Source organism: Bos indicus x Bos taurus, chromosome 8 (assembly GCF_003369695.1).
Source record: "Bos indicus x Bos taurus breed Angus x Brahman F1 hybrid chromosome 8, Bos_hybrid_MaternalHap_v2.0, whole genome shotgun sequence".
Classification (NCBI taxonomy): domain Eukaryota; kingdom Metazoa; phylum Chordata; class Mammalia; order Artiodactyla; family Bovidae; genus Bos; species Bos indicus x Bos taurus.
The window spans coordinates 80,788,515-80,815,521 of NC_040083.1; the positions used below are offsets into that span (position 1 = coordinate 80,788,515).

The following is a 27,007-nucleotide window of genomic DNA, read 5'->3' on the forward strand; positions in this document are numbered from 1 at the left end:
CCCTGGTGGCTCAGCTGGTAAAGAATCTGCCTGCAACGTGGGAAACCCAGTTTTGATCCCTGGGTCAGGAAGATCCTGTGGAGAAGGGAATGGCTACCCACTTTAATATTCTTGCCTGGAGAATCCCATGGACAGAAGAGCCTGGTGACAGACGAGTCCATGGGATCGCAAATAGTTGGACACGACTGAGTGGCTGGAGACTTTGGGTCTTGTGCATTTCCCAGAGGGGAGGTCCTGCTTCCCCAGAGAGACTGGGAAAAGTACATTGGGGATGAGTACAGCTCAGCCAGAAATCTGCAGAGGCATTTTAGTGTGATCTTTGGGTTTTGTTGTCATCGGTTTGGGGTTTTGGCACAGAGGTCCCTCGTAAATGATGTAACACTTCCCTTGAAAGAGGGCGACTTGCTGCCAAGATGAGAAGCGGAGAACCTGAAAAGTGAGCCCGCACCTGCTGATGTAACAAGGGGGCTGTTTGTGTGGGGCCCCACCCCCACCCCGGGGGGTCCAACTGCATGCAAAATGGTCTGGACACTCTCGCTCCTGTTCCCGGCTCTCCTTTAGGCTTGTCAGAGACTCCGGTCACCTTCTGTCCCCTCACCCTGTGCATTGAATCTTTTCTTCACATAGCTTCTGGGATCATCTGTTTTTAAAAAAAAATTTTTTTAGTAGCTGTTCCACCTATCCATTGTTGTGAAACAAACGCCCCAAAACTTGGTAGCCTGAAACAACATTTTTTTAATGAACATATGCTTCTGTGAGTGTTCTTGCTTGGGGGTCTCTCTCATGTGGTGGCACTGAGATGTTGGCTGGGGCTGGAGCCACCTGAAGACTCACCTGGCTGACTTTTTAGAGCTGCTCTCCACTCCGCAGGAGCTATTGATGGGAACATGTCCACATGGCTTCTCCCAGCATGGTGGCTGGGTTCCCAGAGGGAGCTAGCTCTCAAGAGTATGCATGCTGACAACCCAGGCAGAAGCCCCAGAGTCATGCTGCCATGTTCTAATGGTCAGACAAAGCTCAGATTCCAGGGGACAGGGATGGTGGGAAAGGCAGGACCACACCAAGCAAGAGCGTGAGCGATGGGAGATACAGCTGAGGTCATCTTTGCAAAATGCAGTCTGCTTCCCATCACCTGCATGCATTGGTGCTCAGTCGATTCAGTTGTGTTTGATTCTCTGCGACCCTACGGACTGGAGCCTGCCAGGCTCTTCTGTCCATGGGATTCTCCAGGCAAGAATACTGGAGTGGATTGCCATGTGTTCTTTCAGGGGATTTTCCCGACCCAGCAGTTGAACTCATTTCTCTTACCTCTCCTGCATTGGCAGGCGGATTCTTTACCGCTGATCTACCGGGGAAGCCCTCTCATCACCTACCTAAAAATTCAGCATACAAAGCCACACGGTCTTTTATGGACCAACTGTGGAAAATCACATAGGTCCCATCCAAAATGAAAATAGCTTTGTTGAGTCCTGATGAGGGGGAAAATGTAGAGATTTAACACTTAGATTTCAAAGATGTTGTAAAGAAAACTGCCAAGAAGAAATTAGGTGCTGCTTTTCAGCCTCTGAAATACCACCCTCTTGGCTGCTTTGAGTGAGTGAGTGAAAGTCACCCAGTCGTGTCCGACCCTTTGCAACCCCAGGGACTATAAAGTTCATGGAATTCTCCAGGCCAGAATACTGGAGTGGGCAGCCTTTCCCTTCTCCAGGCGATCTTCCCAACCCAGGGATTGAACCCAGATCTCCTGTGTTGCAGGCAGATTCTTTACCAGCTGAGCCACCAGGAAAGCCCAAGAATACTGGAGTGGGTAGCCTATCCCTTCACCAGGGGATCTTCTCAACCCAGGAATCAAACCAGGGTCTCCTGCATTGCAGGCAGATTCTTTACCAACTGAGCTATCAGGGAAGCCTCTTGGCTTCTTTAAGAAGTATGAAACTGAGCCAACGTGCTAACTTTCATCCTTTTCATGTGCTTAAATGCTGTACTCACGTGCATGACCTCATTTCATGTTGCCATTGCTCTTATACAGAGGAGGAAACCAAGGCTCAGCCAGCTCTCTGCTTTCCCACGTTGTTAGCAGGGTTGGGGCTGGCATTGCTCCATTCTGGGCAGGACCCTGGCTGTGAGGATCCCTCATTTCCCCACCACCACTTCCTCTTCTCTCAAGAATACCAGGCAGGCTCTTTCATGCCTCCCTGCCCTGGGTCATGCTCTTCTTCCTCTTGGAAGCCATCCCTCCAACACACCGTTTCTTCCTCTTTTGGCTGGAGCCCAGACTTCAGGACACTGCTTGGGTCTTCCAACCCCATCCTCTCCCCTGAAGTGGTCCCAAGGGGCCGTGTCCTTTCTGTGGCCCTTCCCACCTTACAGTGTTAACAAGCTTCTCTCTCCATTACTCTATAAGCTCTTTGGGGTTTTTATTGCCTGCCATAAATGTGAATTATTATCAAATGTGAACTCATCCTTGAACAATCTTTTCTGTCACCTCACCTCTTATTTAAGACCTGTAATTCCTGTATTCTAGCAGGATCTGTGTCTATGCCACTCTCAGAATGCAACTCTTCAAGAAAAATGTGCTTAATCGCTCAGTCATGTCTGACTCTTTGCGACCCCATGGACTGTAGCCTGCCAGGCTCCTCACCAGCACTAAAATTTTGCCAGAAGCTTGATATATGAATTCAAAAGTAAAAATTATTTTGTGTTAATTAAAAACTGTATTGCAAATCTTGGAAGGAGGGGAGAGATGGAACTAATTATAGGCACAAATGCTTCATCAGTTGCATGCAATCCTTGTATGCTGACCTTGGGAATGAACTTTCTGTGGTTCTTTCTCAGTGTTAGCATCTTGCTTCCTTAGCTTACACATAAACAGGGTTTTCCTTTGGTCACAGAGCCCCCCTGAGCGTGTAAAAGCCATGGTTTTAGTTAATTAAACACTGTTTGAATTTTCAGTGAAGAGGAAGCTCCATTGCCCCAACTTACTTAACCACAAGGCCCCTCTCTTTGTCTTCCCCTTAGAAAACTCTTTTGTGAATGATGTTCCAGTCCTGTCTGTGACTTCACAGGAGGTGGCTGTATCTCAGTCAGGATGGACACAAGCCCAGTATAGCAACTGTGCTCATTGAATAGAGCTCTGGAGGCAAATGCACTTGGGTTTGGCTCCAGTTCTCAATTATGCAACTTACTTGCTGAGTGATTTGGCGTGATTTTAAAAATCTCTCTGAGACTTGGTTTTCTCATTGATAGATGAGGTGGTGATAATGTGAATTTCATGTAAAATGCCTTGCATAGCATCCTGGATAAAGCTCATGGAATGACTGCCAGGGTACTGTGTGAATTAGATATATTAATAAATAAGACAAGGAAATCAGATTGTAAATTAGATTATTGTTGTTTAGTCAGTCATGTCCAAGTCTTTTGACCCCCCATGGACTTGTAGCCTGCCAGGCTCCTCTGTCCATGGGATTTCCTAGGCAAAACTACTGGAGTGGGTTGCCATTCCCTTCTCCAGGGAATCTTCCTGACCCAAGGATTGAACTACATTGGCAGGTGAATTCCTTACCACTGAGCCAACAAGAAAGCCTCCAGAATTAGATTAGGTTATTTTATTGAAGTTTTGGTCCTTTTAGCCAAAGTTTTTTCTTTTTAATGAAATTTGTGATTATGTTTGAAACACTTTTTTGTTTTGTTTTGTTTTTAGTAGATAACTCTTATAAAGCTGGGATGGCTCTTGTCTTTATATGCATCTGACCACTGGTGGTTAATAAACATTACCTTAAATGGAAAGTTTTCATTTGAAAATGAATGTGGCTGGCTGTACCTAATGTAATAAACTGTCAGTTATTAGATGACAGAGAATGTTATGAAAAAAAAAACAAAAAACAAAAAATGACACACGGTCAGTGCTCGTCATGGTAATTAATGTTCTATAAATTCATCACAAACACTGACTTAGTGGATACTGGACCAGTGGTCCTGGAGGAAATACAGAGTTAGGGTTCTGTGAGCGGGTCACATTTTTACCAATAGGTCAACACATAACCTTGTCTGTTGTGTTTCTGTTTAAAGGCACCTTATTATATGTATATAGTTGATGCACTAATATTGATCTCATGGCCAACAGCACTATATCTCATGCCAAGCGTGGCTTGTCTAACACGTGTTTTCTCTGTAAGGCACACCATAGCCTCCATGCTTAATGAACACTGGACAGCTCTTCAATACCATGTTTGGGGGCCATTTTAAATAGTGAAATCATGAACAAAAAGCACAAAATGCAAAATGAAACCGAAAACACGGCACTGAACAGACTATGAAAAGGACACTGTTTTCAGTGTGAGAGCTGAAACAAGGAAGCAGAGCGTGCCCTTAACCGAGCTCAGCTGGGAACATGCATGTCTGACCATGTCTGGTCATTTGTGGTCAGATCCACAAATGACCATGAAAGTACTATGAGTATTGAGTTTTTAGATTACAAACAAAGTTGTAAGGAGTAAGTGAATTTGCAAATAAAGATCCTGGAGAAAATAAGGATTGCCTGTACTGTCTTGTCAAGTTTAAATGTTTCTGTTTTCTAGTAAGGAAGCTATGTTCCCCATCCACTGCCTGTGTGGGTTTCAGTCACTGAGGTGTCTCGTGTGTTTGTCACAGGACAGGGGTGGGCTGGAGCTACAGCCAGTCCCCTAGGTGGCAGGTGGCCTGGCTTCTCTGTGCATTTGCTCTCCTCCTACCCTGGAAGCTGGATCAGGAAGGGAAAGTTGGGAGCAGCAGTTAACCAATAGTCCAACGGGAATTAGGTCTCACAGCAAATCACTGTGTTTGAGACAAGTTTCTTCTCTGAGGAGTCTGTCCTCAGCCTGCTAAGGTGCCACAGAGGGTTATGAGGTGCCCTGTGGACTCGGGGATGCAGCATTCACTGGAGCAAAGGGATGGGGAGGCAGATTGTTGAAGAACTGGTGATAAATAAGGAAAAGTGTCTTTAAAGAGGCAGCATTGAGATAGATCTAGAAAGTGTTTCCCCAAATTGTTCTACACTCTCCTCTGACATCCTGCAGCCAAAGTTAGCTCAGATGCTAGCATGCTGCCATGGAGGGCACTAGAATCACATCTTCTCCTGTGCGGGGGCCTCTCCCACCTTCAGACTGCTCATGAGGGGACCCTGAAGTGTGAGCGAGGGGTCGATGGTTTGGTGAAGGAATGGGTTCTAGATATTAGGCTGCAAACCTGGACGACACGGTTGTCTTAGATGTGTGCACACACTCTTGGCCTTGAAACACAGGGTGTTCAGAACCACACTTGAATTCAGCTTTAGGGTTGGGAACCTGATGCTCTCACTTCCCATAACTGAAAGCATCGAATGCCCACATGGAACATTTGGCTGTGAAAATCTTTGATTTTAGGCTTGCATTTAAAATACTTTGTGGCTCTCCTGATGATTTTTTTTTTCTTTGCTTTTGTTTTTTAAAGCAATGTGATTCAAGTCACCAAGTTTGCCTTAAGCCTGCCTGATGAGTGGCTGTGACTGCCAGACGCATGCATGGGCCCAGCTCCTACAAGCATGTGTTGCTGTGGGTCAGAGGTCCTTGGCTGGGCTGAGTCCTGGGGCCCCTGGAGAATGCTTAGTGGGGAAGTGGTACTGTATTTTTGAGGAGAGGGGTTACAAGCACCGCTTCACTGGCTTCTGGAAAGCTAACATTGGTTTGTATTCAGGCTGTTTTTCCTCTTTTCTCCATAAGCCCCATCTCTGCAGCCCATCCCCACCCCCTACCAGAGGGAAAGCCCAGTGTTCCACTCCCCAAGGAAATCAGAAAAGGATTGTAATACAGTCATAACATTTCCCGTGACTCTTTAAGGTTGTGAGCTTACAGGCAGTAGGCGCTAGTGTTCTGATGTGATTTATTCTTCAGCATCTCTGCGATCCTGCTGACCGGGGAAAGAAAGTATTAATAACCTGTCATGCAAAAAAATCGGCACTGCTATAAAAATACTTCTTCACTATGTGTTTTTATCTTCATGGGCCTCCCACTGCCAAAGTAAATGAGTAACATTTTAATGTATCCATTCTTTAACATCAAAATATTAGCCTTAACTTGATTTTTCTGTCTTCCTTTTGTCTTCATGTGAGGAGAATAAATCTAGCAAAAAATAACAGTGATAATTCTTCACATAGCAGTTCCCCAGCAGGTGCCCAGAAATGTGCCCATCCTGTGATGGCTGGATTGGCCCTTGGCACTCGGGTGCTAGGGAGGAAGTGAGGGTCCCAGCAGTGACATAGGAAGCACCTTTCCATTGTGTTTCACTTACTTTAAGGGTATACTACTTGCTTCTCTCCTGCTTACATGGTCACTTTACTATTTTGTGTCAAGTTCTGTTATTGTATTCTTTTATTGCAAAGCGTAGGACACGACTTAGCAACAGCTTATGGGTAGGAGGCTCTGCTGTTGAATTTAGGATGCTTTCTCTGCAAGAAATAAAAAACCCAAACTGGCTTTAGCAGTAAAGGGAATTTTATTGGCTTGTGTTGTGGAAAAGTCTAAAGGCAGACGACTTCAGGCTAGGGTTGATCCAGCCACTCCACAGGGTTACCACAGACCTGTTTTCTTTCCTTTGACCGGTTGTGCCTCTGCTTTAGATCAGGAGTGGTCCCAAGATGATTGGCAGCAGCTTTGGGAGGGAGGAGGGTCAAAGAGTCTTAACAAAAATCTTTGTCTTCACATTCTCCAAAAAAAGAATATAGTGCACAAATTGGATGGCACCCCACTCCAGTACTCTTGCCTGGAAAATCCCATGGACGGAGGAGCCTCGTAGGCTCCAGTCCATGGGATCGCTAAGAGTTGGACACGACTGAGCAACTTCACTTTCACTTTTCACTTTCATGCATTGGAGAAGGAAATGGCAACCCACTCCAGTGTTCTTGCCTGGAGAATCCCAGGGACGGCGAAGCCTGGTGGGCTGCTGTCTATGGGGTCGCACAGAGTCGGACACGACTGAAGTGACTTAGCAGCAGGTCACATGAACCATATCTATGGTTGGGGGTGGACCTTGGCTTCCCAGAACCAAAAACCCCGGATGTAGGTATTTTGGGAAAAGAAGAGGAGAGAGATGATACTGAAGAAGCATCCAACAAACGTCTAAGTGCATATGACTTATCAGTCCCTGAAGTGTGAACAAAATATATAGAGGCAGGACATTGCAGGTCAGTTCCAGACCACGTCAATAAAGCAAAGATTGCAATAAAGTGAGTCAAAATAACTACATAAAAAAGTCGCACACAGTACTGTAGTCTCTTAGGTGTGCAATAGTGTTAAACCTTAAAAAAAAAAGAAAACAATATAGATACCTTAATTAGAAAATATTTTATTGCAAAAAATTGCTCACCATCATCTGAGCCTTCAGCAAGTTGTAATCTGTTCTCAGGGGTAACATCAAAGATCACTGATCTCAAACTACTGTAACAAATATAATAATCATGAAAAAGTTTGTGAGCAAATGCTATTGGAAAAATGGAGGAAATAGGTTTGCTCAATACTAGATTGCTGCTGCTGCTGCTAAGTCGGTTCAGTCGTGTCCGACTCTGTGCGACCCCATAGACGGCAGCCCACCAGGCTCCCCCATCCCTGGGATTCTCTAGATTGCTACAGACCTTCAAACTGTAAAAACTCTCTGTGAAGCACATAAAGTGAAGCCCAACAAAATGAGGTATTACTTGTGTTTTTGTTGTTGTTGATGTGTTTCAATTAATAAGTATTTGTGCTTCCCTAGCGGCTCAGACGGTAAAGCATCAACCTGCAATGCAGGCTGGGTCAATCCCTGGGTCGGGAAGATCCCCTGGAGAAGGAAATGGCAACCCACTCCAGTATTCTTGCCTGGAGGATCCCACGGACAGAGGAGCCTGGCGGGCTACAGTCCATAGGGTCGCACAGAGTTGGACGTGACTGAAGTGACTTAGTACCTGCTAGAAATACATCACTGAAGGCAGGACCCTGTATATTTCTGCCATTTCCTTGATCCTGACCCCTTGCTTTCCTAGAATACAGGACAAGAACAAGGAAGCGAGGCCCAATGGGAGGGGGCTCCTTCCTGTGGCCCCTGAATCTGAAATGGGGGAGAAGGAGGAGAACAGAGAAATGGAGGTGTTATTACCCATTTAATAAAATGTGATTCAAGAAAGGAAATTATATTCTTTGCAGCATTGTTCATAAAGAAAGAGGCTTAAATTAATGGGGCCAAATTATAAGAAGAAATTTCTCTATTGAATTTATTAATTTCCCACAATTTGGACTCCTTATTTACAATCCTATTGTTCCCCCCTCCCCCCCTCCGCCCGCCGTGGGACTACATTCTTGCCCAAACCTGGGTTTTAGTGAACAGTAAAGAACATATATCCCCTGGAGGAGGGCATGACGACCCACTCCAGTATTCTTGCCTGTAGAATCCCATGGACAGAGGAGACTGGCGGGCTACAGTCCGTGGGGTTGCAGACAGTGGGACACGACTGAGGGCCTAAGCGCAGCACACAAAGAACATGTGAATGACCCGGGACCTCTTCCTTCTCTCTGCAGTGGGCAGTTTGCCGTCGTGAAGAAATGCCGTGAGAAAAGCACCGGTCTACAGTATGCCGCCAAATTCATCAAGAAAAGGAGGACCAAATCCAGCCGGCGGGGCGTGAGCCGCGAGGACATCGAGCGGGAGGTCAGCATCCTGAAGGAGATCCAGCACCCCAACGTCATCACCCTGCACGAGGTTTACGAGAACAAGACGGACGTCATCCTGATCCTGGAACTGTGAGTGCTGTGCTGGGGCGGGGGAGGGGCACTGCCGGCTCCCAGCGGCCGGACAGCACAGCCACCAGCCTGGACCCTCCTCCGGGACCACTCGGCCTTGCTGAGTTGGAGAACTGGGGTGTGCGGCCTGCCCTGAGGCCCAGCTGCAGTTGTCTGGAGTAGGTCTGCAGAAGCTTCCACCCATGTGGTCGCACTTGGTTTGCCAGTGGGTCCCGGGTCTTGAGTTCTTCCTTGTCATGAGATCGTCTGTGTTTTAAGTTTCATGCTAAGCTTTAGGCTTAAGAGCATATGCTCGTCTCCTCTCACACTGTTCCTCTGCCTTCCCTCTGTTTTCCTACTTCTGTTTTTCTCTTCTCTCTCTCTTTTTTTTTAATATTTTTAATTTATTTTTTTGGCTGTGCCACACAGCATGCAGGATCTTAGTTCCCCGACCAGGAACCCATGCCCTCCTGCAGTGGAAGCATGGAGTCTTCACTACTGGACAGCCAGGGAAATCTGTCTCTTCTCTTTCTTTCTCTCTTCTCTTTCCCTCTGTCTTATACACACCTCATTTTTAACTGTTGAAACTGTCGACACTCATTATATGAAAGGGTGAGATTGAAGCAGAATCACTCAGCGGTGACTGCAGGACTTGTTGTTAAAGCATTCTGCTGATTCTCTCAGGCACACCCTGTCCGTCCGATGTTACTGTGGGAAACTGACTATAGTGCGTTGTTCTATGATGTGTCCGGTCCCTGGCCCCCTGCCTGAGGGCCCCGCTCCCTGTGATGAATTCAGCAACCAACATGGGCTGGTGGGAGAGGAGAGGAAGTCATCCAAGAACATGCAGCTGGGAGTGTCTCTGGACAGTTTGGGTGGAGGACACACATCATCACCCTGGGGGCTGAGGGAGGGAGGGATGGCGCAATCCTGGGTGGTTCTTAGTGATGACAGGCCCCACCCATTTCCTGGAGCCTCTGAAATTCAGATGTACCCTTTTGCCAGCCCAGCAGCTCCCCCTTATTTGCAGATCTCTCAGGGCTAAGAGGTGATTTTTTGAGACCAGAGAAGGTGGAAGTGAGGGGAGGTATACAGAGGGCTTGGCACCTCACTGTGGGGACCTGTGCTTTGCAGTCAGAAGGGCCTGGGATGCCCACTGCTTATTGTCTCAACACTGGGCTCTGAGCACGTTCTTTTATGCATCTGAACAGGAACCTTCTTAACTATAAATTGGGATCAATTAATACCTCAGAAGGGTTTTGAGGAGATATGTGAGATGAGAATATAAACATAGCTAGCAAAGTGTGTGGCTCATTTGTTGTCGTTCAGTCGCTCAGTCATGTCCGACTCTTTGCAACCCCATGGACTGCAGCATGCCAGGCCTCCCCATCTTTCACCACTTCTCGGAGTTTGCTCAAACTCATGTCCATTGAGTCGTTGATGCCATCCAACCATTTCGTCCTGTATCGCACCCTTCTGAAGCCCTCAATCTTGCCCAGCATCAGGGTTTTTCCAGTGAGTCAGCTCTTAGCATCAGGTGGCCAAAGTATTGGAGCTTCAGCTTCAGTATCAGTCCTTCCAATGGATATTCAGGGTTGATTTCCTTTAGGACTGACTGGTTTGATCTCCTTGCTGTCTCAAGAGTCTTCTCCATGGATGTGTTTCTGGGAAGTTCTCAGCCTCTGCACTAGTGACATATTGGGCTGCATAATCATTCAGGGGACTGTCCTGTGCATTGTGGGATGTTTATCAACATCTCTGGCTTCTACCCACCATAGAACATCCTCTCCTCTAGCTGTCACAATTAAAAAATGCCTCCAGATGTTACCACATGTCCCCTGGGTACAGACTCTTCCCCTCTCCCCCATTGAGAACTACAGCATTAAAGGAAGAGCAGGACTCTAAGAGCACAGAGGATTAGAGGGCTGCTCAGGGTTCAGCAGAAAAAAGAGAGGAATCAGAGTGTAATCTTTGCTGTGACTTTATATGGTGATGTGAAAACTAGACAGACCCGAGATCAAAATCCAGAGCAAATCCTTTCCCATCTATGTGCTATATTGTGCTTAGTCACTCAGTTGTGTCCAACTCTTTGCAACCCCATGGACTGTAGCTCCTCCTTCTATAGGGATTCTCCAGGCTAGAATACTGGAGTGGGTTGCCATGCCCTCCTCCAGGGAATCTTCCCAATCCAGGGATTGAACTCAGGTTTCCTGTGTTGCAGACAGATTCTTTACCATCTGAGCCACCAGGTAAGCTCAAGAAAACTGGAGTGGGTAGCCTATCGCTTCTTCAGGAGAACTTCCCAACCCAGGAATTGAACCAAGTTCTCCTGCATTGTATGGAGATTCTTTACCAGCTGAGCAACCCAGGAAGCCCTTACCATATATCTCTAAACCTAAATTTTCTCCCTTAAGGCTGTTGTCAGAGACCATAAATGCAAAGTTCCTGGGAAAGAAATTATATAGATCACAACTGTTTTGCCATTTCAGAGAATTACTAGGTAATGCCTGGTAACTCAGCCTGCCCAGGTGGCTCAGTGGTAAAGACTCTGCTTGCCAATGCAGGAGCCACAGAAGACGTGGGTTTAATCCTTGGGTCAAGAAGATCCCTTGGAGAAGGAAATGGCAACCCACTCCAATATTCTTGCCTGGGAGATCCCATGGACAGAGGAGCCTAGCAGGCTATAGTCCATGGGGTGGCAAAAGAGTCAGACATGACTGAGCAACTGGGCATGCCTGCATGCCTAGTAACTCAAAAATGTCATTTGCTCCCTTTGTATATCAGAATGTACAAATGATGGTGAGGTGTTACTGTTACCTGTGTGTGTATATTCTGAGTTCAACTTCTGTTGACTGACTCCCAGTTCATAGAAATTTTCCATTAGATGCATTTATCCTCTGCATAAAGTGAATGACATGCAATTTCTTTAGCCACTTGTTTTAAAATTATTATACAATAAATTTGATGTTGGAGGAGAGTTGTATAATTCTATGAAAGGTAACATGTGTGTAGATTTGTATAACCACCTCCCAAACCAGGATTCAGAATAGTCCATTTGCCGCCAAAATGCCCTTGTACTCACCCCTTAGAGTCACACCCACCTTCCACTCCATATCCTCTGGTGGTCGCTGAGCCATTCTCTATCACTATAGTTTTGTGTTTTTAAAAATTATTTAAGTAGACCTATATTCAATCTTTTGAGACCAGTTTCTTTCACTCAACATAATGCTTTTGAGATTCAAGTATGAGTCAGTTTCTCATTTTTAATCCTGAATGGTATTCCATTGTATGCTGTTTTTTAATTTGTTCACCCATTAAAGGACATTTAGGTTGTTTCTAGTATGTGGTGATCATGAATAAAGCTACTGTAAATATTCATATACAGATGTGTGTGTGGATGTAAGTTTTCACATATTTGGGGTAAATACAATGGAGTGGGATTTCTGGGTCACTTAATGAGTACATTTAACTCTATAAGAAATTGCCAAACTTTTTTCTAATGTGGCTGCACCAGTTTACAGCCTTTCCAGAAATGGGTTGGAGTTCTAGTTCCATCAGCCCTTTTTATTGTCAATATCTGTTTCTAATTGTAGCCATTCAGTCAGGTGCATAGTGCCACACAGCTCTACATAGTTCATTGTGCAGGATCTTGAATATTGCATAGAAGCCTGAAATGTTAGGTCCATGAATCAAGGCAAATTAGAAGCGGTCAAACAGGAGATGGCAAGAGTGAACGTCAACATTTTAGGAATCAGCAAACTAAAATAGACTGGAATGGGTGAATATAACTCAGATTACCATTATAACTACAACTGTGGGCAAGAATCCCTAGAAGAAATGAAGTGGCCATCATAGTCAACAAAAGAGTAAGAAATGCAGTACTTGGATGCAATCTCAAAAATGACAGAATGAAATCTGTTCGTTTCCAAAGCAAACCATTCAATATCAAAGTAATAAAAGTCTATATCCCAACCAGTAATTCTGAAGAAGCTGAAGTTGAAGGGTTACTTTGCCAACAAAGGTCTGGCTAGTCAAGGCTATGGTTTTTCCTGTGGTCATGTATGGATGTGAGAGTTGGACTGTGAAGAAGGCTAAGCGCTGAAGAATTGACGCTTTTGAACTGTGGTGTTGGAGAAGACTCTTGAGAGTCCCTTGGACTGCAAGGAGATCCAGCCAGTCCATTCTGAAGATCAGCCCTGGGATTTCTTTGGAAGGAATAATGCTAAAGCTGAAACTCCAGTACTTTGGCCGCCTCATGCGAAGAGTTGACTCATTAGAAAAGACTCTGATGCTGGGAGGGATTGGGGGCAGGAGGAGAAGGGGATGACAGAGGATGAGATGGCTGGATGGCATCACTGACTCGATGGACGTGAGTCTGAGTGAACTCCGGGAGTTGGTGATGGATAGGGAGGCCTGGCGTGCTGCGATTCATGGGGTCGCAAAGAGTCAGACACGACTGAGCGACTGATCTGATCTGATCTGATCTGATGAAGACCTACAAGGCTTTCTAGAATTAACACCCAAAAAAGATGTCCTTTTCATTATAGGGGACTGGAATGCAAAAGTAGAAAGTCAACAAACACCTGGAGTAACAGGCAAGTTTGGCCTTGGAGTACAGAATGAAGCAGGGCAAAGGCTAGTAGAGTTTTGCCAAGAGAACACACTGGTCAGAGCAAGCACTTTTCCAACAACACAAGAGAAGACTCTACTCATGGACATCACCAGATGGTCAACACCAAAATCAGATTAATTATATTCTTTGCAGCCAAAGGTTGAGAAACTCTATACAGTCAGGAAAAACAAGACCGGGACCTGACTGTGGCTCAGATCACGAACTCCTAATTGCCAAATTCAGACTTAAATTGAAGAAAGTAGGGAAAACCACTAGACCATTCAGGTATGACCTAAATCAAATCCCTTACGATTATACAATGGAAGTGAGAAATAGATTTAAGGGACTAGATCTGATAGACAGATTACCTGATGGACTATGGACAGGGATCAAGACCATCCCCAAGAAATAGAAATACAAAAAAGCAAAATGGCTGTCTGAGGAGGGCTTATAAATAGCTGTAAAAAGAAGAGAAGCAAAAAGCAAAGGAGAAAAGGAAAGATATACCCATTTGAATGCAGAGTTCCAAAGAATAGCAAGGAAAGATAAGAAAGCATTCCTCAGTGATCAGAGGAAGAAATCTATCAAAGAAATAGAGGAAAACAGTAGAATGGGAAAGACTAAGATATCTCTTCAGGAAAATTAGAGATACCAAGGGAACATTTCATGCAATGATGGGCACAATAAAGGACAGAAGTGGTATGGACCTAACCGAAGCAGAAGAGATTAAGAAGAGGTGTCAAGAATACTCAGAAGAACTATACAGAAGAGATCTTCACCACCCAGATAATCATGATGATATGATCACTCACCTAGAGCCAGACATCTTGGAATGTGAAGTCAAGTGGACCTTAGAAAGCATCACTATGAACAAAGCTAGTGGAGGTGATGGAATTCTAGTTGAGCTATTTCAAATCCTAAAAGATGATGCTGTGAAAATGCTGCACTCAATATGCCAGCAAATTTGAAAAAAGCAGCAGTGGCCACAGGTCTGGAAAAGGTCAGTTTTCATTTCAATCCCAAAGAAAGGCAATGCCAAAGAATGCTCAAACTACTGCACAATTGCACTCATCTCACACACTAGTAAAGTAATGCTCAAAATTCTCCAAGCCCGGCTTCAACAATACGTGAACCATGAACTTCCAGATATTCAAGCTGGTTTTAGAAAAGGCAGAGGAATCAGAGATCGAATTGCCAACATCTGCTGGATCATGGAAAAAGCAAGGGAGTTCTAGAAAAACATCTATTTCTGCTTTATTGACTATGCCAAATCCTTTGACTGTATGGATCACAACAAACTGTGGAAAATTCTTCAAGAGATGGGAATACCAGACCGTCGGACCTGCCTCCTGAGAAATCTGTATTCAGGTCAGGAAGTAACAGTTAGAACTGGACATGAAACAACAGACTGGTTCCAAATAGGAAAAAGAATATGTCAAGGCTGTATATTGTCACCCTGCTTGTTTAACTTATGTGCAGAGTACATCATGAGAAATGCTGGGCTGGATGAAACACAAGCTGGGATCAAGATTTCTGGGAGAAATATCAATAACCTCAGATGTGCCGATGACACCACACTTATGGCAGAAATCGAAGAAGAACTAAAGAGCCTCTTGATGAAAGTGAAAGAGGAGAGTGAAAAAGTGGGCTTAAATTCAACATTCAGAAAACTAAGATCATGGCATCTGGTCCCATCACTTCATGGGAAATAGATGGGGAAACAGTGGAAACAGTGGCAGACTTCATTTTGTGGGGGCTCCAAAATCACTGCAGACAGTGACTGCAGCCGTGAAATTAAAAGACACTTGCTCCTTGGAAGAAAAGTTGTGACTAACCTAGATAGCATATTAAAAACCGAAGACATTACTTTGCCAACAAAGGTCCGTCTAGTCAAAGCTATAGTTTTTCCAGTAGTTATGTATGGATGTGAGAGTTGGACGGTAAAGAAAGCTGAGCACCAAAGAATTGATGCTTTTGAACTGTGGTGTTGGAGAAGACTCTTGAGAGTCCCTTGAACAGCAAGGAGACCCAACCTGTCCATCCTAAAGGAAATCAGTCCTGAATATTCATTGGAAAGACTGATGCTAAAACTGAAATTCCAATTCTTTGGCCACTTGATGCAAAGACCTGAATCCTTTGAAAAGACCCTGATGCTGGGAAAGATTGATGGCAGGAGGAAAAGGGGACAACAGAGGATGAGCTGATTGAATGGCATCACCAACTCAATGACATGAGTTTGAAAAAACTCCAAGAGTTGGTGATGTACAGGGAAGCCTGGCGTGCTGCAGTCCATGGGGTTGCAAAGAATTGAACGCGACTGAGCGACTGAACTGAATTGAACTGATCTTGAATAAAAGTTGAGTGAGCTTACAAAGAGCAGCTATTAGGTGGAAGAGGCAGGAGGGGCCTCAGGAGATGGCCTCTTCACCACAGTGTCAGACAAATGTTTGTCTTCCCTGGGTATTTGCTCCTCACAGGTTCGAAAATCCCTGTGAGGTGATTGTCTTTGCTTTTGCACCCATTGGGCATGTGGGGAGCCATGATGATTACATGTATGTGTCAACTGACTGGGCCACAGGGTATCCCAGGATTTGGTTAAACATTATTCTGGATTGTGTCTTGAGGGTGTTTCTGGATGAGGTTAACATTTGAATTGTAGACTGAGTAAAGTGGATTGCCCTCCCCATTGAGGGTGGGCCTCATCTAATCAGTTGAGGATTTGCATGGAGCAGAAACGCTGACTTTACTCTGAATAATAGGGAGTTCCTCTTACCTTACAGCCCTTTAGCAGGTGCATTGCTTTTTCCTGCCGTTACACTGAAACTAACACATTGACTCTCCTGGGTCACCAGCTACGTCCAGCCACCTCACCTTGCAGGTCTCGGGACTTGTCAGCTCGTGATGGCATGAGCCAGTTCCTTACAATACATCTCTTCCTCCCTTTACATATGTACATCCTATTGGTTCTGTGTTTCTGGAGAACCCTGACTAATACAGTGATACCAAGGACTAAGGAGAGAAAGTGCACTCTTGTTTTCACACTACAAGTCTGTCCCATTTTGTCCCAAAATAAATACCCAAATATAGGATTTATTTTGCCATAAAGAAATGTTGTAACTTTTAATACACTATTCAAAATATTAGGTCTTTCTGAGAGAGTCATCTTTGCCTTTGAGAAAATCATGCTTGTTGTAAATTCTAACAGTTTTAAAGAACATTTAGTCATCAGTGACATATTCCATCTTCTCTTTCCTTTCTTGAGGGTGTTGGGATGCAGTGGTAGTTAAGGAGAGAATAAAATGTAAGAATTTGTCAGAAAGCAGCCCTGCAACTCATAGTGTTGTCTTGTCTGTATCCTCTGGTTCAGTTATCTTTAAGTGTATAATTATTATTTTAATATATATATTTAAATATATATTTTAAATATATTTTAAATATTTATAAATATATAAAATAATATATTAAAATTTTAAGAAATATATTATATATATTAAATATATATTTTTAAAATATATATTTGGGATGAACTCCATGGCAAGTAGAGCTTCCTTCAGGCTTCCCAATGAAGTGTGTTCTGTTGTTGAAACTTCTGTTATTGAAGCCTACCTCCACGTGGATGTGTGAGTTCCCACCACCACTCTCTGGACTTGTCCTTACCACTGAGACAGAGACCCCAAACCCCCACTCCCCTCAGTATTTCATGAGCTGCTCCCAGGGATCTGGGCAAAATGCAAAAATGGTACTTTCTGTGTCCTTTGTACAGAAACTACTTGGTGTTAAAGGCAAATTTGTTCAAATTCCACTCCAGGATTTGGCTTAAAATTTCTGTAAGTATTTTTGAAGAGTGACTTTTTCTCCACATGCTTCTCTGGAAACAAGGCTGATATGCTGTTGCAACTCAGCAGAGCACATACTTGAATGAGGCAAATCTGATGTCTCAAAAATCGCAACTTCATGTCCTCCACATCCCTTTGTTCCTTAATGAAAATCTCGTGTTGCCGTATTATAGCTCATTCATGCATCGTCATGTGGGCAAGTCACTACAAGACTTTGACCTTCGGTGTTTGTGTCATTTTATAACTTGCTCCATTACCTGGTGGAAAGTGAAGCCAAACAAAGGCAGTGCTAATCAGAGACACTGGCTTCTAGAATTCTGCTCTACACTTGCTGCTCAGAAACAGCTAAGTATTTCAGGCAGCAGATAATTTAGTTTCCCTCTGCCCAGACGTGTGTGCATGCGTGCTAAGTTGCTTCAGTTGTGTCCCATTCCTTGTGACCCTGAAGCCCACGAGGCTCCTCTGTCCATGAGATTCTCCAGACAGGAATACTGGAGTGGATTGCCATGCCCTCCTCCAGGGGATCTTTCCAACCCAGGGACTGAACTGGCATGTCAATGTCACCTGCATTGGCCGGCAGGTTCTTTACCACTAGAGCCATCTGGGAAGCCCTGCCCAGACATTAATCAAATCCAAATGCCCTTAGGGGGCTGGACAGGTGACGTAAATGATTGGGATTGTTCTGCTCGGAGTCTCAGTGTTGGGGATGTATGAGGGAATGGTAAGGACTGTGGCTGGTTGAAACTCTCAGCCACTCAATAGTGGATTGTTGCCATGTGGGTTATTGGATCCAGTGTTGCCAGATCCTGCAGTTTTTTCCAAGGAAAGTCTGGTATCTAGGCTTTTAATTTTGGCAGTTAATTCATAATACTTACAAGCAGATGGAATAAAACTTTCCTGGAAGGTCACATGTGGCCTTCATAGAACTTCAGATTCTTACCTCTTTTGTGTAAGGAATAAGTATTAGCAATAGGTGATGAATACAGTCAGAGATAGCCCCAGAAGGCTAGCAACTCTGTTGGAAGGGCAAGTTACACACTTAGCATTACAAAATGATTTTTTTTTTAATGTACACTATGGTTTATCAGCTATTTGGAAGGCCTCCCCAGGCAGCCATTTTGCTTTTTTGCATTTCTTTTCCATAGGAATGGTCTTGATCCCTGTCTCCTGTACAATGTCACGAACCTCATTCCATAGTTCATCAGGCACTCTATCTATCAGATCTAGGCCCTTAAATCTATTTCTCACTTCCACTGTATAATCATAAGGGATTTGATTTAGATCATACCTGAATGGTCTAGTGATTTTCCCTACTTTTTTCAATTTAAGTCTGAATTTGGCAATAAGGAGTTCATGGTCTGAGCCACAGTCAGCTCCTGGTCTTGTTTTTGCTGACTGTATAGAGCGTCTCCATCTTTGGCTGCAAAGAATATAATCAATCTGATTTCGGTGTTGACCATCTGGTGATGTCCATGTATAGAGTCTTCTCTTGTGTTGTTGGAAGAGGGTGTTTGTTATGACCAGTGCATTTACTTGGCAAAACTCTATTAGTCTTTGCCCTGCTTCATTCCGTATTCCGAGGCCAAATTTGCCTGTTACTCCAGGTGTTTCTTGACTTCCTACTTTTGCATTTCAGTCCCCTATAATGAAAAGGACATCTTTTTGGGGTGTTAGTTGTAAAAGGTCTTGTAGGAAAGACGAGGGATCTCTTCAAGAAAATCAGAGATACCAAAGGAACATTTCATGCAAAGATGAGCTCGATAAACGACAGAAATGGTATGGACCTAACAGAAGCAGAAGATATTAAGAAGAGGTGGCAAGAATACACAGAAGAACTGTAAAAAAAGATCTTCACTACCCAGATAATCACGATGGTGTGATCACTGACCTAGAGCCAGACATCCTAGAATGTGAAGTCAAGTGGGCCTTAGAAAGCATCACTACGAACAAAGCTAGTGGAGGTGATAGAATTCCAGTTGAGCTATTCCAAATCCTGAAAGATGATGCTGTGAAAATGCTGCACTCAATATGCCAGCAAATTTGGAAAACTCAGCAGAGGCCACAGGACTGGAAAAGGTCAGTTTTCATTCCAATCCCAAAGAAAGGCAATGCCACAGAATGCTCAAACTACTGCACAGTTGCACTCATCTCACACGCTAGTAAAGTATTGCTCAAAATTCTCCAAGCCAGGCTTCAGCAATATGTGAACCGTGAACTTCCTGATGTTCAAACTGGTTTTAGAAAAGGCAGAGGAACCAGAGATCAAATTGCCAACATCCGCTGGATCATAGAAAAAGCAAGAGAGTTCCAGAAAAACATCTATTTCTTCTTTATTGACTATGCCAAAGCCTTTGACTGTATAGATCACAATAAACTGTGGAAAATTCTGAAAGAGATGGGAATACCAGACCACCTGATCTGCCTCTTGAGAAATTTGTATGCAGGTCAGGAAGCAGCAGTTAGAACTGGACATGGAACAACAGACTGGTTCCAAATAGGAAAAGGAGTTCGTCAAGGCTGTATATTGTCACCCTGTTTATTTAACTTATATGCAGAGTACATCATGAGAAACACTGGACTGGAAGAAACACAAGCTGGAATCAAGATTGCTGGGAGAAATATCAATAACCTCAGATATGCAGATGACACCACTTTTATCGCAGAAAGTGAAGAGGAACTCAAAAGCCTCTTGATGAAAGTGAAAGAGGAGAGTGAAAAAGTTGGCTTAAAGCTCAACATTTAGAAAATGAGGATCATGGCATCTGGTCCCATCACTTCATGGGAAATAGATGGGGAAACAGTGGAAACAGTGTCAGACTTTATTTTTCTGGGCTCCAAAATCACTGCAGATGGTGACTGCAGCCATGAAACTAAAAGACGCTTCCTCCTTGGAAGGAAAGTTATGACCAACCTAGATAGCATATTCGAAAGCAGAGACATTACTTTGCCAACAAAGGTTCGTCTAGTCAAGGCTATGGTTTTTCCAGTGGTCATGTATGGATGTGAGAGTTGGACTGTGAAGAAAGCTGAGCACTGAAGAATTGATGCTTTTGAACTGTGGTGTTGGAGAAGACTCTTGAGAGTCCCTTGGACTGCAAGGAGATCCAACCAGTCCATTCTGAAGGAGATCAGCCCTGGGATTTCTTTGGAAGGAATGATGCTAAAGCTGAAACTCCAGTACTTTGGCCACCTCATATGAAGAGCCGCTCATTGGAAAAGACTCTGATGCTGGGAGGGATTGGGGGCAGGAGGAGAAGGGGACGACAGAGGATGAGATGGCTGGATGGCATCACTGACTCGATGGACGTGAGTCTCAGTGAACTCCGTGAGATGGTGATGGACAGGGAGGCCTGGCATGCTGCGATTCATGAGGTCGCAAAGAGTCGGACACAGCTGAGCGACTGATCTGATCTGATCTGATCTGATGGTTTATTAGTGGGTCTCAAACTCTAGCATGCCTCAGAATTTCCTGAAGCCTTGTTAAAATATACATTATTGTAAAATATATGTTATTGTTAAAATATACATTATTGTAAAATATACCATCTTGGCTGCATTTCCAAGATTTGAGTCAGTATGTCTACGGTAATGTCCAGGAATTTACGTTGCAAACAAATTCCCAGGTGATGCCGATGCTGCTGGTCTTAGAGTTCATCTTTTGAAAAACTCGTATTTTTATATATTATTGTGTGTATGCTTGGTCACTCAGTCATGTCTGACCTTTTCGCACCAGACTTCTCTGTCCATGGAATTTCCCAGGCAAGGAGCAGGGTGCCATTTCCTCCCAACCCAGGGATTGAACCCACCTCTCTTGCATCTCCTGCATTGGCAGGTGGTTTCTTCACCACTGTGCTCCTTGGGAATCCCTAGGGTTCATCTTTGGAGAAGCTGTTGTAGGTCGAATTGTGTCCCTTGCCCCCAGATGGTATGTTGAAGTCCTAATCCCTTTTACCACAAAATGTCCCCTTATTTAGGACTAGGGTCCTTGTAGGTGTCATTAGTTAGGATGAGGTCATCCTAGAGTAGAGCAGGCTCCTTATCCCATGTGACTGGCATCCTTATAAGAGGAAGACCATGTGGGGATGGAGGGTTGGAGTGATGGAGCAGTAGCATCCACACACTGCTAGGGGAGAGGCCTGGAACAGATTCCCCTCGAAAATCCTCAGAAGGAAACAAGACCACCAGCCACACCTTGCTTTCCGACATCTGGCCTCCAGAATTTTGAGACAATCAGTCTCTGTTTTTTAAGCCACCCACTGTATGGCGCTTTGCTGCTGCTGCTGCTGCTGCTGCTAAGTCACTTTAGTCGTGTCCAACTCTGAGCGACCCCATAGACTGTAGCCCACCAGGCTCCCCCATCCCTGGGATTCTCCAGGCAAGAACACTGGAGTGGGTTGCCATCTCCTTCTCCAATGCATGAAAGTGAAAAGTCAAAGTGAAGTCGCTCAGTCGTGTCTGACCCTCAGTGACCCCATGGACTGGAGCCTACCAGGCTCCTCCATCCATGGGATTTTCCAGGCAAGAATACTGGAGTGGGGTGCCATTGCCTTCTCCAACAGAAGCACTAGTTGAACAGAAAACTACTAGGCTCCTATTTGGACTCGGAGCCCGCTCACATGTTAATCTAAAACTCTGTAAGCCAGTTCATAACAAAATTAAATACCTAATTGTGGTAGTTCCATTGGGCAACCGAAAAACAATGGGATGTATGAATCTTCCTCCGAACCGGAGGCCTGAGCCGAGGAGGACTGGAGTGGGGTAGGTGGTTCTAGGTCTACCTTCAGCAGGAGTGGACCTCACCCATCACAGCCTGCTTCAGGAGGGACACCTGAACTTTGCGTGACCTATCTGAGGTCACCCCGTTAAGGTTTTTTAAAGTAAAAATCTTGGAATTGCTGTGTCATATTGTCACGGTGGACTATTCCAAAGAAATCAAGCCGATTTGGGCTCTCCAACCTTAAATTTTCTCCTTTTTGTTCTGATTGGAATTTAAAGCTGGTCTTTATATTGGAGGGGGGCTTCCCTGATATCTCAGTTGGTAAAGAATCTGCCTGCAATGCAGGAGACCCCAGTTCAAATCCTGGGTCAGGAAGATCCGCTGGAGAAGGGATAGGCTACTCCTCCAGCATTCTTGGGCTTCCCTTGTGGCTCAGCTGGTAAAAAATCCATCTGCAATGCCAGAGACCTGGATTCTATCCCTGGGTTGGGAAGATCTCCTGGAGAATGGAAAGGCTACCCACTCCAGTATTCTGGTGTGGAGAATTCCATGGACTGTATAATCCATGGGGTCACAAAGAGTTGGACACGACTGAGCAACTTTCACTTCACTTTATATCCGAGTAACCTTTTTCTCTCTCTTTCTCTCTGATTTTCTCTTTTTCACAGGAAACTCCATTTAATTAGTGCAGTATGCAGTGGTTTTAGCCAAGTATGGGACATGAAATTAATGCACTCTTTTTTTGCATTTAATAAAGTAAATTTTATTAGTTTTTCAATCTGGTAGAAAATACATAACGTAAAATTGACCATCTTAACCACTTTTAAGTATACACTTCACTAGTGTTATGTATTCACCTGTGCAACAAATCTGCAGAACTTTTTCATCTCGCAAAATAGAAACTCTAAACCTATGAAACAACAACCCTCTTTTCTTAGCTCTTTTTTTTTTCCGCTTTGTATAAGTTAATAATTTCTGGAATTCAGTTTGTTCATTGCAAACAACTGCTGAGTTGTATTCAAACGTTTGTGCAATATTAGATCACTTTATGCGGGATCACTGTTAAGCTGGCTCAGTCTCTTGTAGCCAGACTGAGATACACATCAATAAGAATATAAATATGGTTTTTCCATGTGTGTCAGCACAGTGAATGCATGTGGATTGGGTTCATGCTGCCCTGTCAGCAAATCCAGAATTGCAGGAGCCTTTCAGGAAGCAAATGCAGTGATTTAAGTGATGCTTTCAAGCTGCTGCCTAAGTGGCAAAGTTGTACTAAGTTGAAAACATTTGTAGGGACATAAGTGATGCTGGTAAACGGGGCGTGTCTGATGCCAGGGGCCTTCCAGCCCCCCATCCCTACTCTCTGCTGCTCTCCTGGTTCTCCCAAGACTTAAAAGCACACTCAAATTTCTTAAATGCTTTCCTTTCTTTCTTTCTTTTTTTTTTTTTCCTGCAGCTACATTTGTTCTCTCTTCTCTGAGCTCCAGCCAGCTCTTTTGACTTTTTGAACTCTTGTTTTTATTCACAAAGGTAATTTCAAGAACTGTTCTGGGTTACACTTTTGGCATCTGGCACCTGGATATCTACTATTAGGCAAGAACAGAGAACTGAAATGCATTTGGCAACAGTCGCAACCTTTCACAACAGAATTAAATGGTGTAGAATAGGTTATTTTCCACTCAGGCAGTCTCTTGAGAAATAAAACCCCCTATGTATGATTTCCGCTATGCTCTTTCTTCTTACCAGTTCAGTTGAAAGTGTTTCCTTAGTGTTTATTAAATGGGCATTTTTACTCACTTAAATGGATTAATTGATTTCCAGATGGCCTTAAAAGAAGTGGGACAATGAAAGTCATAAAAGCAGACCACATATAGTATCTGTGAACTCAGAGATGTGTCGTTTTTATCATATATACATAATTTTAGTATCTAGTTCAATATACTCTGTGCTGTATACCTAAATTATAGGTAGTGAGTATTTGAAGTCTTTGCTTGTCTCCAAGAAAGGTGTATACTTTTAGTTAAAGTAAACTGGGATAACACTGCTGCCTGCCAGCCTCAGAGGCTTCCAGAGCTCCAGGGATGGGCTATTCTAAATCCCTCCTAATGGACCACAGATTCTACTTTATGATGATCTGCTGCTGCTGCTGCTAAGTCACTTCAGTCGTGTCCGACTCTATGCGACCCCATAGACGGCAGCCCACCAGGATCCCCTGTCCCTGGGATTCTCCAGGCAAGAACACTGGAGTGGGTTGCCATTCCTTCTCCAATGCATGAAAGTGAAAAGTGAAAGTGAAGTCGCTCAGTCGTGTCTGACTCCTAGCGACCCCATGGACTGGAGCCTACCAGGCTCCTCCATCCATGGGATTTTCCAGGCAAGTGTACTAGAGTGGGGTGCCATTGCCTTCTAGGGTACTGCAAATCCCTGGGAATCATTCACACTTCCTCTTGGAAGCTCACAAAGGTAATTTATGTCACAGATCTTATTATTCTTCCTGTGTTGGTTAACCCCTCTTCTAACCATCAACCTGAAGAGGATGTAATAGAAAGGTACTCTGTGGAACTGTGGCTTTAACTGACCCCCACCCACCCAGGCATTCTCGTTTCCCCTTGCTGTGTTCCCTCCCCTTGCTGCTCTGGTTTCTTCTGTCCATGGTGGGGCCATCCCGGACATAATCACAGCCTCCCTGCAATGTTCAGCTGCGTGCCTGCCCCTAGAATCCAGGTCCCTCCCGGGTTGAGGGCTGCCAGTTTGTGGTCCAAGCTCCACCCAAACCTTCAGCCTGCTTTCCTCCACGCCAGTCATACAGCCCTCCATGTCCAGGCACGCTGAGCCCAGAATTCTGAGGCAATGGTTGGGGGTCTGCTTTGGGGACAGGATTGAACCCACGTCACCTGCATCGGCAGGTGGATTCTTTACCACTGAGCCAGCAGGGAAGCCCTGTTCACTTGTTTTGAGGCACATCCAATAGACGTGGATCTTGACAGACTTCCATGAGAGACAGGAGAGAGGACAAGAGAGGCTTCCTTGGAGAAGAAAGGGACGCGCACTTCATTGGAGTCTTCACTGGGTCAATTAGCCATGGCGGGGACCCTGCTTTATGTTTTCTCATTCAGTCCTTGGACACAAGCCCAGCAGGGTGGTGTTGTCACCAGCCTCCAGATCTGGAAAGCTATGCACGTCAGTCCACATTGAGCGGTTGGGAATTCTAATTCTCAGATAGCTTCTTGGGGAGAGAAGTGTTTCATTTGAGTCCTGAGGTTCTGCTGAGCCCCTGTAGGACTTAGCCAACAGGCCTATCACCCATCTTTTCTAAGCAGTTGTCTATGGGGGTTGGGGGAGGATGACTGAAATGAAAGACCACTATGGAGCGGGGAGGACATTCCAGGCCTGCCCCCCACCCTCTTCTTTCCAGGGCTGCAGTCAACTTGGACGTGACCCTGAGAGCAGCATTGCTCACATGCTAGTGGCTCCTGAGCTGCACTTTGCTGCTTTCAATTTCAAAGCAGTGACGTAGCAGCTTTTGAAAGCCAATCTGGACTTTGAAGACCTTTCGGTTTCTCTCTTTGGTGCTGTTTCTCCAGCAGTCATGTTATTCCTGCCCCTCGTCTCTTAGCATTTCCATGGTGCTGGGAGAGAGCAGAAAACGCTCTCGTGTTCCCATGGGAATGATGGAGTTCAGGACGCTGTGAGGGCTCTCATGCGCACATTTGCCCCCCTCAATGTTTCTTTGAGCACAGGACCGTGTCCTGCTTTGGCTTCCACAGCCCCTAAGACTATTCTTGACCTGATAAATGTGTGCAGACAGGGCCAGAAGAATGCTGTGTGATGGAAGAGTCACGTGTGGCTCAAGAGCCAGCTGACCGTATTTTTCTTTGTGAGATGCTGATCGGCTTGCTTGGAAATGTACTCTTGACTAAGGCTCTTAGAGGGTAAGGAATAACACCTTTAACACTGGGATCTGAGTCAGTCTGGATCCTACCAGAAAGCAGATGGCACACACAAACAGGGAAATTTGAAGAGCATTTGATAGCGACTGTTAGTAAAAGTGTGTCCAAGGGTTAAAGAAAATAAGTGATAAGGAAGCACCCTAGGACTAACCCTTAGGTCGGGGAGTGAGGAGGTGTTAGGAGAGGGAGTGATTTGGGGAAACTGGAAAGGATAACTTCCTGGAGAGAAAGCCCACCTGACCTGAGCTGAGCACTCAGCAGAGGGACTCAGCCCTCCCTTGACACTCTGGCAGGGGAAGCGGAGTTGCCTCACTCTCCCTCTCTCCTGGTGCTGCTTGTTGCCAAACCAAACTAGAAGCCAATTGACAAGGGAACCTTTTCATTCTGTCTCAGTGAGCAGCCTCCTTGTACCCAAATGTGGACGGACAAGAATATAACACAGGTCTGGAGAGGTAATCTTGGTCTGGGTTTAGAAGGATTTTTTTTCTTGGTTCTCTAATCTTTTGACACTAAATAGTTACAGTTCAAACTTCCTGGCACCACCACCCCTCCATGAAACTTGTTCAGGCCTGAAAAATATACCAATTTGTCCGTGGATGGTTGGGATCCACTTGATCTCATGCCCTTCTTTCTCAAAGGCTGTGTGCCCATCACAGATTCTTAAAAAGGAAGTGCTTTTTTTGAAGCGTAACTCCCTTTTGTTTCCCCTGTTTTTTACTTTGTTGAAAACTCTATTGGAGTGAGGAGGTGGAGACATGGAAGGCAAGGCTCAAAGTCCTGGCTCTTTGACAGGCAGTAGTTCTCTGTTGCCAGGGCAACCTGCCCAGCAGGAGAGCGATGTTCACCTCACCTCTTTTACCCCTTGAGTGCCGCATCTTTCTGTGAAGGGACAGGAGTTGTCTTGATGCGCCTCGACACACAGGGATCTAACAGATGCACTGGGAAGGATTTCCATGGAGATGGGAAGCACTTTTTATCTGTCCCCTTCTTTTTTCATGACTTGCATTCCCTTTTCAAATCTCTTTAGTCTACTTTCCATTTCTCTACTTGCCACTGAAAGGACTCCTGCAGAAGCTTCCTAATTCACAAAATTCCTTAATATGTAAACAACGCATGCTACTCAACCATCA

The 27,007-nt window shown here is 44.7% G+C and overlaps 1 protein-coding gene across 5 annotated transcripts in view; it reads left to right on the forward strand.

Annotated features, from left to right (window-relative positions):
- Positions 1-27,007, forward strand: part of DAPK1 (death associated protein kinase 1) — a 212,320-nt gene that overhangs the window by 103,508 nt on the left and 81,805 nt on the right. For all 5 annotated transcript variants that reach the window (XM_027550169.1, XM_027550170.1, XM_027550166.1 and 2 more), the window contains exon 3: positions 8,562-8,783. In XM_027550169.1, the coding sequence (XP_027405970.1) occupies positions 8,562-8,783 (222 nt within the window). The remainder of the gene's footprint in view (positions 1-8,561; positions 8,784-27,007) is intronic.